This window comes from Pelophylax lessonae (genome assembly GCF_965119305.1).
Source record: "Pelophylax lessonae genome assembly, chromosome: 13".
Classification (NCBI taxonomy): domain Eukaryota; kingdom Metazoa; phylum Chordata; class Amphibia; order Anura; family Ranidae; genus Pelophylax; species Pelophylax lessonae.
The window spans coordinates 15688998-15703891 of NC_138780.1; the positions used below are offsets into that span (position 1 = coordinate 15688998).

General features: G+C 46.2%; 1 protein-coding gene across 1 annotated transcript in view; it reads right to left on the reverse strand.

Annotated features, from left to right (window-relative positions):
- The window catches only part of TTC24 (tetratricopeptide repeat domain 24), a 65009-nt gene extending 51889 nt beyond the window's left edge, over positions 1-13120 (reverse strand). The window contains exons 1-3 of the mRNA XM_082275252.1: positions 12934-13120; positions 6543-7333; positions 341-556 (exon numbers count right to left, since the gene is read on the reverse strand). Of these exons, the coding sequence (XP_082131378.1) occupies positions 341-556; positions 6543-7311 (985 nt within the window). The 5' untranslated portion in view covers positions 7312-7333; positions 12934-13120. The remainder of the gene's footprint in view (positions 1-340; positions 557-6542; positions 7334-12933) is intronic.
- Positions 13121-14894: the final 1774 nt, after the last annotated feature.

Genomic DNA, 14894 nt, shown 5'->3' on the forward strand with positions numbered 1-14894 from the left:
CCGAGACAAGATTATCCAGTGCCCAAGGCAAAGATGGCAAATTGCACCCCCCCCCCCCTTCATTATGTGCGACCTTATGAGGAGGAGGGGGAGAGAGAGCACAGCCTGCCCCTCCTGCTGGCTCTCTCCTCTGCTCGCTGTCACTTCCAGCACTGGGTTGACAGAAGTAGTGATACCACTGTCACTACTCCTGTCAGCCTAGTAGAAGGAACTTGCAGGTGTTCCATCCCTACAATACCGCTTCTTCTGCCCGCCCTTTGTCCCTCCCCTGGGTCCTTATAAACAGCCCACTTTTTGTTTGTGGAACAGGTGGGTCCATAATTGCTAGAGTATATCCTACTGTGTAGTGATGCTGCCCTCCTGTGATAGTCCAATCCTTCATCAAACTGTTCCAGGGTGTTGTATGCGGCTCCTAGGTTCTGTAACACCACCGCCTCCTTGCTTCCGTCCATGTCATCCTCCTGGCAGAACGGCAAGGCCTTCTGGAAACACTCCACTGCAAGGGAGAAGACCTTCACCTGAGCATAGCTCAGGCCAATGTCATTGTACAACTTGCCTAGAAAAGAAGGGGACTTGGGTTAAAGAAAGACTTCCAACTTGTCTTCATATCATCCAAATAGGGTCATTTACAATCATTGGCCACTTTATTGGGTACGCCTGTTCCCTACTGCCAAAGGGCGAAGAACGAACAATGTGACTGCAACCCAACAGAGATATGGTCAGGAGCTTCAGTAGTACAAGCAAACATTATGTTGGGGAAGTTGAGGGATCTCAGAGGGTTTGACTGTAAAATGAAGGCTGGTGTTGGACCTTGTGGTTGAAGAGTCTGAAAGACTACGGAACTGCTGGGAATTTAACAGCCTGCAGTTGTAGAGCTAATGGTGTGAAAAACTAAAAACCTTCAGCTAGCATCAGAGCTGTGGGGAAAACTTGCTGGTAAGAAAGGTCAAAAGAAAACGGAAAGACTTATTCAAGTAGACATGAAGTCCACAACTACTCCAATAACCTCTCTTTACAGCCATGGTGCGCAACAGGTCATCGCTGAATACAGAAGGCATTGAACCTTGAAGAGGATGGTCTACAGCAGGGGTCACCAAAATATCTAAACAGAGGACCAGTTTACTGTCCCCCAGACTGTGGCCAGTGGGGGCAAACAATGCCCCAACTTTGGTGTTAGTTGGAGGAATAGTGCCCCATCATAGGTGTCATTGGGAAGGAAAGGTGCTCTATCCTTGGTGTCATTCGGAAGAAATATGTCCCATAATTGTCACGTGGAGGAATTTTACCCCATTGTTGGTGTCACTGGGAGGATTTGTGCCCCGCAATTGGTGTCATTAGGAGGAAAGGTGCCCCATCATTGATGTCATTGGAAGGAAAGGCATGACATCGTTGGTGTCATTAGAAGGCATTGTGCCCCATCATTTATGTCATTGGAAGGAACTGTGCCCCTTAATTGGAGTCATTAGGAGGAAAGGGGCCCCATCATTGGTGTCATTGAGAGGAAAGGTGCCCCATCATTGGTGTCATTGAGAGGAAAGGTGCCCCATCATTGGTGTCATTGAGAGGTAAGGTGCCCCATCATTGGTTAATTGGGAGGAATTGTACCCCATTATTAATGTCATTGGAAGGAATGGTGCCCCATCACTGATGTCATTGGAATTGTGCCCCATTGTTTGTGTCATTGGGAGGAAAGGTGCCCCATTGTTGGTGTCATTGAGAGGGAAGATGCCCCATCGTTGGTGTCATTGGAAGGAATTGTGCCCCTTAATTGGAGTCATTAGGAGGAAAGGTGCCCCATCATTGGTGTCATTGGAAGGAAAAATGCCCCATCATTGGTGTCGTTGGAAGGAAAGGTGTGCCATTGTTGGTGTCACTGGGAGGTATTGTCCCCCTTAATTGGTGTCATTAGGAGAAAAGGTGCCCCATCATGGGTGTATATGAGAGGAAAGGTGCCCCATCCTTGGTGTAATTGGGAGGAATTGTGCCCCATTACGGATGTCATTGGAATTGTGCCCCATTGTTTGTGTCATTGGGAGGAAAGGTGCCCCATTGTTGGTGTCATTGAGAGGGAAGATGCCCTATCGTTGGTGTCATTGGTAGGAATAGTGCCCCTTTTGTCAGTGTCAGTGGGGGGGACTAGTGCCCCAAGGTCCAGATAAAATCAAGCAAAGGGCCACATCTGCCCCCCCCCCCCCCGGGCCACAGTTTGGAGACCACTGATCTACAGCATCAGAAGGCCCGGTTCCTCTACTGCCAGCTAAGAGCAGAACATTGAGAACACAGTGGGCCAGCACAAACATTATCCATGATAAGTCTTTATTTTGGCTGCAACATACAGACTGATGGTCAGAAATTGGAGCATGAAGGGTTTTGGGATAAGGTGGAACAGAAGGTTGGTTATTTAGGGCTGCTAATGTAGGACCCTTTTTACATCAGTTTAGGTTGGTGGTTTGAGATTATTCAAAATGTATTTGAGGTACATTTGATCCGCAGTTGGCCTCCTTCTTACCTGCAGTTGACCTGTTTTAACCTGCTTTTGCATTCCCATAGACTTGTATGGTGAGAGAAGAGGCTCTCATGCCAACCAAAATTAATCGACAGTGGCCCTAAACTGGACATGAAGGATATTTTGACATCCATAGCCCACTGACAATTATGATGTATATGATGTATTGGTTTAGAACCTATCCTACCGAAAAACCTAATTCAAATTTCCCCTAATCTTAATTCCCAAGCCTAAACCTTGACCTCAAATAAAAATAACCTTCAACCAAACTCCTAAGCCTCAGCCTTACACCTAACCCCTCAATCTAAACAAACCCATACCACCCGACCATAGACTTCAACCAAACCCTATATTTCAAGTTCTAACCCTAAATCAGGGGTCAGCAACCTTTTCTACATTAAGAGGTCTTTTTTTATATAGGTGTTCACACATGATTCCCACAGATTTCTCCCATTTTTCTAATTGGATTCAATCCTTGGAGAAAGTTGTGTGAAAACCTCTGTAAATAGACCCCTTAGTGTCATCCAACATTGATTCAAGCAACAGGGCTCTGTAGACCTAAGATCAGCCCTAAGTCCTGCATCTTCAAACCTAAGATCAGTCCTAGTTCCTGGACCTTTAAACCTAACATCAGTCTCAATTCCTGGACCTTCAGACCTAAGATCAGTCCTAGTTCCTGGACCTTTAGACCTACGACCTAAGATCAGTCTCAATTCCTGAAGCTTCATGATGGGCCACTATACCTCCCACTGACAGTAACAATGGGGCACTCTTCCTCCCACTGACACCAATCATGGGGTACTATTCATCCCACTGATACCAATGATGGGGCACTATTCCTCCCACTGATACCAATGATGGGACACTATTCCTCCCACTGACACCAATGATGGGGCTCTATTCCTCCCACTGACACTAATGATGGGGCACTATTCCTCCCACTGATACCAATGATGGGACACTATTCCTCCCACTGACACCAATGATGGGGCTCTATTCCTCCCACTGACACCAATGATGGGGCACTATCCCTCCCACTGACACCAATGATGGGGCACTATTCCTCCCACTGATACCAATGATGGGGCACTATTCCTCCCACTGATGCCAATGATGGGGCACTATTCCTCCCACTGACAACAATGATGGGGCACTATTCCTCCCACTGATACCAATGATGGGGGCACTATTCCTCCCACTGATGCCAATGATGGGGCACTATTCCTCCCACTGACACCAATGATGGGGCACTATTCCTCCCACTGATACCAATGATGGGACACTATTTCTCCCACTGATGCCAATGATGGGGCACTATTCCTCCCACTGACAACAATGATGGGGCACTATTCCTCCCACTGATACCAATGATGGGGGCACTATTCCTCCCACTGATGCCAATGATGGGGCACTATTCCTCCCACTGATACCAATGATGGGGCACTATTCCTCCCACTGATGCCAATGATGGGGCACTATTCCTCCCACTGACACCAATCATAGGGTACTATCCCTCCCACTGATACCGATGATGGGACACTATTCCTCCAACTGACACCAATGATGGGGCTCTATTCCTCCCACTGACACCAATGATGGGGCACTATTCCTCCCACTGACACCAATGATGGGGCTCTATTCCTCCCACTGACACCAATGATAGGGGCACTATTCCTCCCATTAATACCAATGATTGAGAACTATTCCTCCCCCACCTAACTACAGGGGTGCTATGTATTTTTTTTACCCCCGGTCAGTCCCAATTCCTGGGCCTTCACACTTTAGATCAGTCCCAGTTCCTGGACCTTCAGACCTAAGATCTTCGTAGCTCCTGGGCCTTCACACCTTGGGTTATCCCTAATCCCTTCACCATCAGAATCTCAGGAGTTTCACATTCAGTTGGTGGTTCCACTAGGATGAAGAAGAGGGTAGTTGGTGGGCTTCTTTATATATTGACATCTGCAGCTGTAGGCAGGCTTATGCTAGTAGTGGGAGGAGGGCCAGCACCTGAACATCAGGCCTCTTTGAAACATCAAGGAGGAGGCAGGTCTAGTGAGCGGTCAGTTACAGCCTATGGCTGTATTTGTAGGGAGAAGGGAATGGAGGATCCTCCAGTGGGCCAGTCCAAGCCTGATCATGATGATCTACCAGGGGATACTGAAAATGACATTGAGTGCAAGCCATGGCACAGGTGCCTTAGGTTGCCTATCCCTTCCCTAAATGTTATCTTTTAACCGGGGGTCTCCAATCTTTCTAAACAAGGGGCCAGTTTACTGTCCTTTAGATTTTAGGGGGGCCGGACTGTGGACAGTAGAAGTAGATAGTGCCTCAGGCTTGGTGGTCAGTGGGGGTAAAAAAAATACATAGCACCCTGTAGTTTAGTTAGGTGGGGGAGGAATAGTTCTCAATCGTTGGTATTAATGGGAGAAATAGTGCCCCTATCATTGGTATCAGTGGGTGGAATAGTGCCCCATCATTGGCGTCAGTAGGAGGAATAGTGTCCTATCATTGGCATCAGTGGGAGCAATAGTGCCCCATCATTGGTGTCAGTGGGAGGAATAGTACCCCCATAATTGGCGTCAGTGCGAGGAATAGTGCCCCATCATTGGTGTCAGTGGGAGGAATAGTGCCCCATCATTGGTGTCAGTGGGAGGAATAGTGTCCCATCATTGGTGTCAGTGGGAGCAATAGTGCCCCATCATTGGTGTCAATGGGAGGAATAGTGCCCCATCATTGGTGTCAGTGGGAGGAATAGTGCCCCATCATTGGTGTCAGTGGGAGGAATAGTGTCCCATCATTGGTGTCAGTGGGAGCAATAGTGCCCCATCATTGGTGTCAATGGGAGGAATAGTGCCCCATCATTGGTATCAGTGGGAGGAATAGTGCCCCATCATTGGTGTCAGTGGGATGAATAGTGTCCTATCATTGGCGTCAGTGGGAGCAATAGTGCCCCATCATTGGTGTCAATGGGAGGAATAGTGCCCCATCATTGGTGTCAGTGGGAGGAATAGTGCCCCATCATTGGCATCAGTTGGAGTAATTGTGCCTCATCATTGGTATCAGTGGGAGGAATAGTACCCCATGATTGGTGTCAATGGGAGGAATAGTGCCCCATCATTGGTGTCAGTGGGAGGTATAGTGCCCTATCATTGGCGTCAGTGAGGGGAATAGTGCCCCATCATTAGTGTAAGTGGAAGGAATAGTGCCCGATCTTTGGTGTCAGTGGGAAGAATTTATGCTCATTCATCATTGGTGTCAGTGGTAGGAAAGAGGGTCAGACTCTGGCCATTGGGAGTAGAAAAGGTCCTAACATTAGTGGAAAGAAACAAAGGCCCATCTTTGGTATCAGTTGGAGGAATCGGGCACCATAGTTGGTGTCAGTGGGAGGAATTGTGGCCATCATTATTGTTATTGGGCCCCATTGTTGGTCATTGGGAGGAATTGTGCCTCATCTGTGGTGTCGATGGGAGGAATTGTTCCCGATCATTGGTGTCCCCCATTTGTTAGTGTCATTGGGGGGAAATGTGCCCCATCTTTGGTGTCATTGGGAGGTATTCTGCCCTATTGTTGGTGTCATTGGGAGGAATTCAATCCCTTCATTGGTGTCAGTGGAGGGGGGGGGAATTATGCCCCATTGTTGGTATCAGTGGATTAAAATAGTGCCCCGAGGGCTGGATAAAAGCAAGCAAAGGGCCACATCTAGTCCCCAAGCCACAGTTTGGAGACCACTGCTCTAAACCAAAACCTCAACCTAGCACCGAATCCTAAAGTTAGTTTAATTTTGGACAGAGTAGGGATTGTTTAAAACCCCTGTCAAGTTTTTCTTAATGTGCTGCCTGCACCCTGTTGGGGGAGAGTCCCTTCACTTCCTCTTCTGTAAACACCACAGGAAGTGAGGAGGAATCTCCTTTTAAAGTGAGAGGAAATCTATATACACATTGATAACAATGGCTTAGCTGGAAAACCAAGCTTGACCACCATGACCACAACCAAAAGGGCAAATCAAAGTTTATGAAGTAAATAATGATATTCGTACCTAGCAGGTCTTTTCTAGTGATGTGGTCACACACCATACGGGCCTCATTGAGGATCTGGACGACATGGCCCGAATCATAACACTGGCTTTGTAGCATATTATTAGCCGCCTCGTTGAGAGCCACAGCTGCCACGTCCAGCCTCTGAGCCTCCATGTAAGAGTCTGCGGCTTCCTGGAAGCACTGGGCAGCCCTGGTCAAGTCCTTCATCCCCAGGTAGCAGTATCCCATCTTCATGTTGGCATCCCCCTCATTCCCCCGCTGTGAGGGCTTGTACAAGATGACGGCTTTCCTAAAATATTCCAGAGCTTTGGGGAAGTCCAGCAAGGCTTCGTAGGCCGTGCCAAGGTTGAAGTAGAGATCCCCCGTGGGCTCCTCTTCTCCGTCCTTCGGCTGGGACTTAAGAAGGAACTCCAGTCCTTTTTCTGGTTTGCCGCTTTCCACATACACGGCCCCCAGGTTGAAGGCGCAGGCCCTCTGAACCGTCTTCATCTTGGTGCCCAGAGACAGAAGAAAGGCCCTCTTGAAGCAGGTCATGGCCACCTGGAGTTCTCCAGAGGTCAAAGCCTTGTGTCCAGATTTGGTCAAGTCCTCGATTTCTGCCTGAGAGCTCAAGGGGTCTTGGTCTTCCTCCTTATTCCCATCTGTCTCCTCTGAAGTATTCGTAGCGTCTTTCAATTTCTTCTTTTTCTTTTTAACTGTACGAGGCTCTGGTGGCCCAGAATCCTCTGGGTTCGACTGTTGCTCTGTCTGCAGGTCTCCAGAAGCCATCGCAGGGGGTTTAAGAGAGAAGCTCTGGGGGGAAGAGATTGAAATTAATAACCATTGGAGATTGAACATCATCACACAGCTTTGGTCATCCTCCTCCCTAAGTTAGTTCAAACATCTAAAGAACGGTTCCTACTACCCCCCCCTGCGGCCCCACCCCCCCCATTGCATCCTCACCCCCCGCACCCTCACCCCCTTATTTCTTGTAGGACGTTAACGCTTCTCAAACATCTAAAGAACGGTTCCTACTACCCCCCCCCCCCTTGCATCCTCATCCCCCTTCACCCTCACAACCCCATTTCTTGTAGGACGTTATCTCTTCTCAAACATCTTCAAACTTCCTCCTCCCTTCATAGCCTTCCCCTGCACCCTCACCACCCCGTACCCTCACCTCCCCATTTCTTGTAGGACGTCAACTCTTCTCAAACATCTAAAGAACGGTTCCTACTACCCCCCCTTGCATCCTCATCCCCCCCGCACCCTCACCCCCCTATTTCTTGTAGGACGTTAACTCTTCTCAAACATCTAAAGAACGGTTCCTACTACCCCCCCCCCCTTGCATCCTCATCCCCCCCGCACCCTCACCTCCCTATTTCTTGTAGGACGTTAACTCTTCTCAAACATCTAAAGAACGGTTCCAACTACCCCCCCCTTGCATCCTCATCCCCCCGCACCCTCACCTCCCTATTTCTTGTAGGACGTTAACTCTTCTCAAACATCTAAAGGACGGTTCCAACTACCCCCCCCCCCTGCATCCTCATCCCCCCGCACCCTCACCTCCCTATTTCTTGTAGTACGTTATCTCTTCTCAAACATCTTCAAACTTCCTCCTCCCTTCATAACCTTCCCCTGCACCCTCACCACCCCGTACCCTCGCCACCCCATTTCTTGTAGGACGTTATCTCTTCTCAAACATCTTCAAACTTCCCCCTCCCTTCATAACCTTCCCCTGCACCCTCACCACCCCGTACCCTCACCCCCCTATTTCTTGTAGGACGTTAACTCTTCTCAAACATCTTCAAACTTCCTCCTCCCTTCATAACCTTCCCCTGCACCCTCACCACCCCGTACCCTCACCACCCCATTTCTTGTAGGACGTTATCTCTTTCAAACATCTTCAAACTTCCCCCTCCCTTCATAACCCTCCCCCTGCACCCTCACCACCCCGTACCCTCACCACCCCATTTCTTTTAGGACGTTATCTCTTTCAAACATCTTCAAACTTCCCCCTCCCTTCATAACCCTCCCCTGCACCCTCACCACCCCATACCCTCACCACCCCATTTCTTGTAGGACGTTATCTCTTCTCAAACATCTTCAAACTTCCTCCTCCCTTCATAACCTTCCCCTGCACCCTCACCACCCCGTACCCTCACCACCCCATTTCTTGTAGGACGTTATCTCTTCTCAAACATCTTCAAACTTCCTCCGCCCTTCATAACATTCCCCTGCACCCTCACCACCCCGTACCCTCACCACCCCATTTCTTGTAGGACGTTATCTCGTCTCAAACATCTTCAAACTTCCTCCTCCCTTCATAACCTTCCCCTGCACCCTCACCACCCCGTACCCTCACCTCCCCATTTCTTGTAGGACGTTAACTCTTCTCAAACATCTTCAAACTTCCCCCTCCCTTCATAGCCTTCCCCGGCACCCTCACCACCCCGTACCCTCACCACCCCATTTCTTGTAGGACGTTATCTCTTCTCAAACATCTTCAAACTTCCCCCTCCCTTCAAAACCTTCCCCTGTACCCTCACCACCCCGTACCCTCACCACCCCATTTCTTGTAGGACATTATCTCTTCTCAAACATCTTCAAACTTCCCCCTCCCTTCATAACCTTCCCCTGCACCCTCACCACCCCGTACCCTCACCACCCCATTTCTTGTAGGACGTTATCTCTTCTGAAACATCTTCAAACTTCCTCCTCCCTTCATAACCTTCCCCTGCAACCTCACCACCCCATAACCTCACCACCCCATTTCTTGTAGAACTTTAACTCTTCTCCAACCTCTCCACACTTAAGGCTCAAGTCAGGTTCTAACCCCTGTCAAAAGCCATTGATAAGGGGCAAAAACATGCTTGTTTTTGCGTATTGACTTTAAGTACCTCGAAAATTACCTATAGAGCAGAGCTCAGTCTAGGAGAAGGACAAGCAGCTGTGTTGCAGTGCTCATATGCTAACAAAGAACGTGTTGATAGGAAGAGAGAACAGAAATAGGCCTCGTTTAGGGCAAAGGGGGCAATAAAAACCGGTTTTTGAGCCGCGGTTTTACTCGTGTGCATGAGGCCTAAAGCAGAAATAACAAAAATAATTCAATAATAAACAATAAAAAGAACACTTAAATAAATAAACTAAACTAACTTAAATACACCCCCGCCCCCAAAAAAAACCATCCCTTTTAAATAAGGAAAAAAAGCTAAAAATAATAATAATAATAGTAATAATAATAAAATAATCTAAGCATAAGGCCTAATGCACTAAAAAAAACAAATAATCCAATAAAAAAATAATTAATACTGTATTGATTATTATTCATGTTATTATTATTAATGCAATAATAAAAATAATAATAATAATAATAAAGTAAACTACCTTAAACACCCCCCCAAAAAAAACACACTCATTAAATAAGAAAACAAAATTATAAAAATAATAATTAAAAAGAAGAAAAACAATAATAATAGGAAGAAGATAATTGATGCATAAGGCCTAATGCACAAAAAAACACAAATAATCCAATACAAAATGAATTAATACTGTATTGATTATTATTAATATTATTATTATTAATGCAATAATAAAATAAAAATAAAACACTGAAATAAAGTAAACTACCTTAAACACCCCCCCCCCCCCCCCAAAAACACAGTCATTAAATAAGAAAACAAAATGATAAAAATAATCATTAAAAAGAAGAAAAACAATAATAGGAAGAAGAAGATAATTGATGCATAAGGCCTAAAGCACAAATAACACAAATAATCCAATATTAATAATTCAATAGAAATAATTAAAAAATTAATCATTAAATTATTAATATTAAATAATAATGCAATAATAAAAAATAAAAGAGGACTAAAATAAATAAACTAAATTACCTTAAATATATCCCCCCCAAAAAACACACACTCAATAAATAGGAAAAAAAAAATATGATGAAAAAATATAATTAAAAAGAAAAATAGTAATAATAAGAAGATAATTGATGCATGAGGCCTAAAGCACAAAGAATACAAATAATCCAATATTAACAATCCAATAATAATAATAAATAAAAAAATAATCATTAAATTGTTAATATTATTATTAATAATGCAGTAATAAAAAATAAGAGAGGACTAAAATAAATAAACTAAATTACCTTAAATATATCCCCCCCAAAAAAACACAGTCATTAACAAAGGAAAAAAAAAAAAGTAAAAATAATAACAACAATAATAATAATAATGATAATAATTATAACAATAATAATAATAATAATAATAATAATAATAATAATAATAATAATAATAATAATAATAATATAATAATAATAAGATTATTTTTCCACCCCACTGTCACCCAGTTACATCTGCCAGATTTAGTGACTACAGACGGATGCACTGACATACATTGCTCAGGCATGGTCCACCATGGCGGGGAAGCCGGTCCAGAGCAATGATCTACAGCCAACACCAGAGGGATTCCATGAAGACAGGAAGTGGCTGAAAAGAGGCTGCAGGAGATCAGCAGCAACAAAGAATGAAATAAAGTGAGAACAGTATTTTATTTAAAATGTTAATGCCAAGCCGCCGCCATGGGAAGAGCTTTTCTTTGCTGAGAGCGTGCTCCCAGCACAGTGACCTTACGATCAGGAGCTCCTGAATATGTGACCGTTGTCACAGCCAATCACAGGGGGGTCACATGATCAAAGAGGCTGCTAGCACCTCCCAGCATTCAGTTCCTCGTAAAGGGTCGGGGGGGGGGGGGTGGCGCAGTGCACAGGCGTTAAAAAAAAAAATTCAATTTATTGTGGATTATAATGGTATCTAGTTTTGGTGCAACTTTAGTACTTGGTGATAGCGCACATAAAACGCGATGGCGTGATTGGACCCTAACGCAACGCACTAATTTGGAAAGCTTCATAAATTTTAGCAGTAAAACGTTTTCATTAACTTTTAGCGCGCAGTAATCCTGCGTTGTAGCGCACATAAAATGCTATGGCGTGATCAGACCCTAACGCACTGATGTGAGCAGCTTCATAGATCATAATGGTAACTAGTTTTACGTGCGCTTTTTAGCACACGGTGATCCTGCGTTGTAGCGCACATAAAACGCGATGGCACGATCGGACCTTAACGCAACGCGCTGATGTGAACAGCTTCATAAATAATAATGGTAACTCGTTTTTATGCAACTTTATTACTTGGTGATTGTGCGTCATTGCGCACATAAAACGCAATGGAGTGATTGGACACTAACGTAATGCACTGATGTGAGCAGCTTCATAGATTATAATGGTAACTAGTTTTCATGCGCTTTTAGCACGCCGTCACCCTGCGTTGTAGCGCACATAAAACGATATGGCGCGATCGGACCTTAACGCAATGCGCTAATGTGAACAGCTTCATAGATAATAATGGTAACTCGTTTTCATTCAACTTTATTACTTGGTGATCGTGCGTCATAGCGCACGTAAAACGCAATGGCGTGATCGGACCTTAACGCAACGCGCTGATGTGAGCAGCTTCATAGATTATAATGGTAACTATTTTTCGTGCGCTTTTAGCACACGGTGATCCTGCGTTGTAGCGCATATAAAACGCGATGGCGCGATCGTACCTTAACGCAACCTGCTAATTTGAAGAGCTTCGGACACTAACGCAACGCGCTGATGTGAGCAACTTCGTAGATTATAATGGGAACTAGTTTTCATGCGCTTTTAGCACGCCGTCACCCTGCGTCGTAGCGCACATAAAACGCTATGGCGCAATCGGACCCTAACATAGCGCACTGATGTAAACAGCTTCATAGATTATAATGGTAGATAGTTTTTATGCACTTTTAGCACGCTGTCACTCTGCGTCGTAGCGCACATTAAACGCTATGGCGCGATTGGACCTTAACGCAACGTGCTAATGTGAACAACTTCATAGATTATAATGGTAACTAGTTTTCATGGGCTTTTAGCACGTGGTGATCCTGCGTTGTAGCGCATATAAAACTCGATGGCGCAATCGGACCTTAACGCAACGTGCTAATATGAACAGCTTCATAGATTATAATGGTAGTTAGTTTTTGTGCGCTTTTAGCACGCCGTCACCCTGCGTTGTAGCACACATAAAACGCTATGGCGCGATCGGACCTTAACGCAATGCGCTGTTGTGAACAGCTTCATAGATTATAATGGTAACTAGTTTTCATGCGCTTTTAGTACGCGGTGACCCTGTAAAAAAACGCAATGGCGCAATTGGCCCCTAAGGACAGAAATTTTCCCATGCCCCCGGGGACGGGATAATTATATACAGCGGAGTCTGGCCCGTGGCTACACATTACCGATGGGCTGCCATTGGGAATGTTCTGGATGTTGGACCCCCCCTTGTTACATTGTATCGGTGGGCTCAGGACAGGAGGACCTACCTTTTGGGAAATCCTACGTTCCTGGCCGGGATCTCATTGTGCCCCACGTTGCTGTGTGTTTGTCAGTCTCCTCGCCTCTATGGCCGAGTCCTATTGAGTTTCCTCGTGGCAGATCATCTTGCTTTGTCTACGTCTGCTATGGTAACTGTGACCAACAATGCAGCTTCTCCTCCTCCCATTCATCACACCGTGAGATGGGAATACCCGCGCCGCCACATCCCAGAAACTTCATCTAATTAAAGGATCAGCCCGCCAAAATAATATCTTTGCTACAGAGTTAAATGAGTATCTAAACCCAAGAACAAAAATGTCATTCTGTATATTGCAATTGCATTAGTTTTTTTTTTCAGGCTAATAACATTTTCAGCAAGTACAGAAGATACCTCCTGATCCCACCAGAAATCCAGAGTGAGAGTCCTTGTAACTTCCTGTGAATGGAACAGAAATATCAAATGTTATCATCCTTCAAAGCCATGGTAAATGACTAATCCCCCCAACCCAAAATGAGGAGGACTCCACCACAAAATGAGGGGGACCCACCACCCCCCCCCAAATGAGGAGGACAAACAAACCCCTCAAAAAGGGGAGGACCCACAACCCCCCCAAATGAGGAGGACCCACAACCCCCCCAAATGAGGAGGACCCCCCCCCCCCAAATCCAGAGTGAGAGTCCTTGTAACTTCCTGTGAATGGAATAGAAATATCAAATGTTATCGTCCTTCAAAGCCATAGTAAATGACTAATCCCCCACCCGAAATGAGGAGGACCCCATCCCAAAATGAGGAGGACCCACAACCCCCCCCCCCCCCAAAATGAGGAGGACCCTCCCAAAATGAGGAGGACCCACCCCAAAATGAGGAGGACCCGCCACCCCCCCAAATGAGGAGGACCCCCCAAAATGAGGAGGACCCCACCCCAAAATGAGGAGGACCTACAACCCCCCCCCCAAAATGAGGAGGACCCACAACACCCCAAAAGGAGAAGGACCCCCCAAAAGGAGGAGGACCCACAGCCCCCCCAAAATGAGGAGGACCCCCCCAAAATGAGGAGGACCCCCACCAAATCCAGAGTGAGAGTCCTTGTAACTTCCTGTGAATGGAATAGAAATATCAAATGTTATCGTCCTTCAAAGCCATAGTAAATGACTAATCCCCCCCCAACCCAAAATGAGGAGAACCCACAACCCCCCCCCCCAAAGTGAGGAGGATCCCCTCAAAATGAGGAGGACCCCCCAAAATGAGGAGGACCCACACACAACCCCCCCAAAATGAGGAGGACCCACAACCCCCCCCAAATGAGGAGGACCCTACCCCAAAATGAGGAGGACCCACAACCCCCCCCCAAAATGAGGAGGACCCCCCCCCCCCAAATCCAGAGTGAGAGTCCTTGTAACTTCCTGTGAATGGAACAGAAATATAAAAATGTTATCGTCCTTCAAAGTCATAGTAAAAGACTAATCCCCCCCAACCCAAAATTAGGAGAACCCACAACCCCCCCCCCCCAAAATGAGGAGGACCCTCCACCCCTCCCAAATGAGGAGGACCCACAACAACCCCCCCAAAATGAGGAGGACCCCCCCAAATCCAGAGTGAGAGTCCTTGTAACTTCCTGTGAATGGAATAGAAATATCAAATGTTATCGTCCTTCAAAGCCATAGTAAATGACTAATCCCCCCAAACCCAAAATGAGGAGGACCCACAACCCCCCCCCCCCCAAAATAAGGAGGACTCTCCCAAAATGAGGGGGACCCCACCCCAAAATGAGGAGGACCCACCCCCCCAAAATGAGGAGGTCCCCCCTCCAAAATGAGGAGAACTCACAACCCCCCCCCCCAAAATGAGGAGGACCCCCCCCCTAAATCCAGAGTGAGAGACCTTGTAACTTCTTGTGAATGGAATAGAAATATCAAATGTTATCATTCTTCAAAGCCATAGTAAATGACTAATCCCCCCAACCCAAAA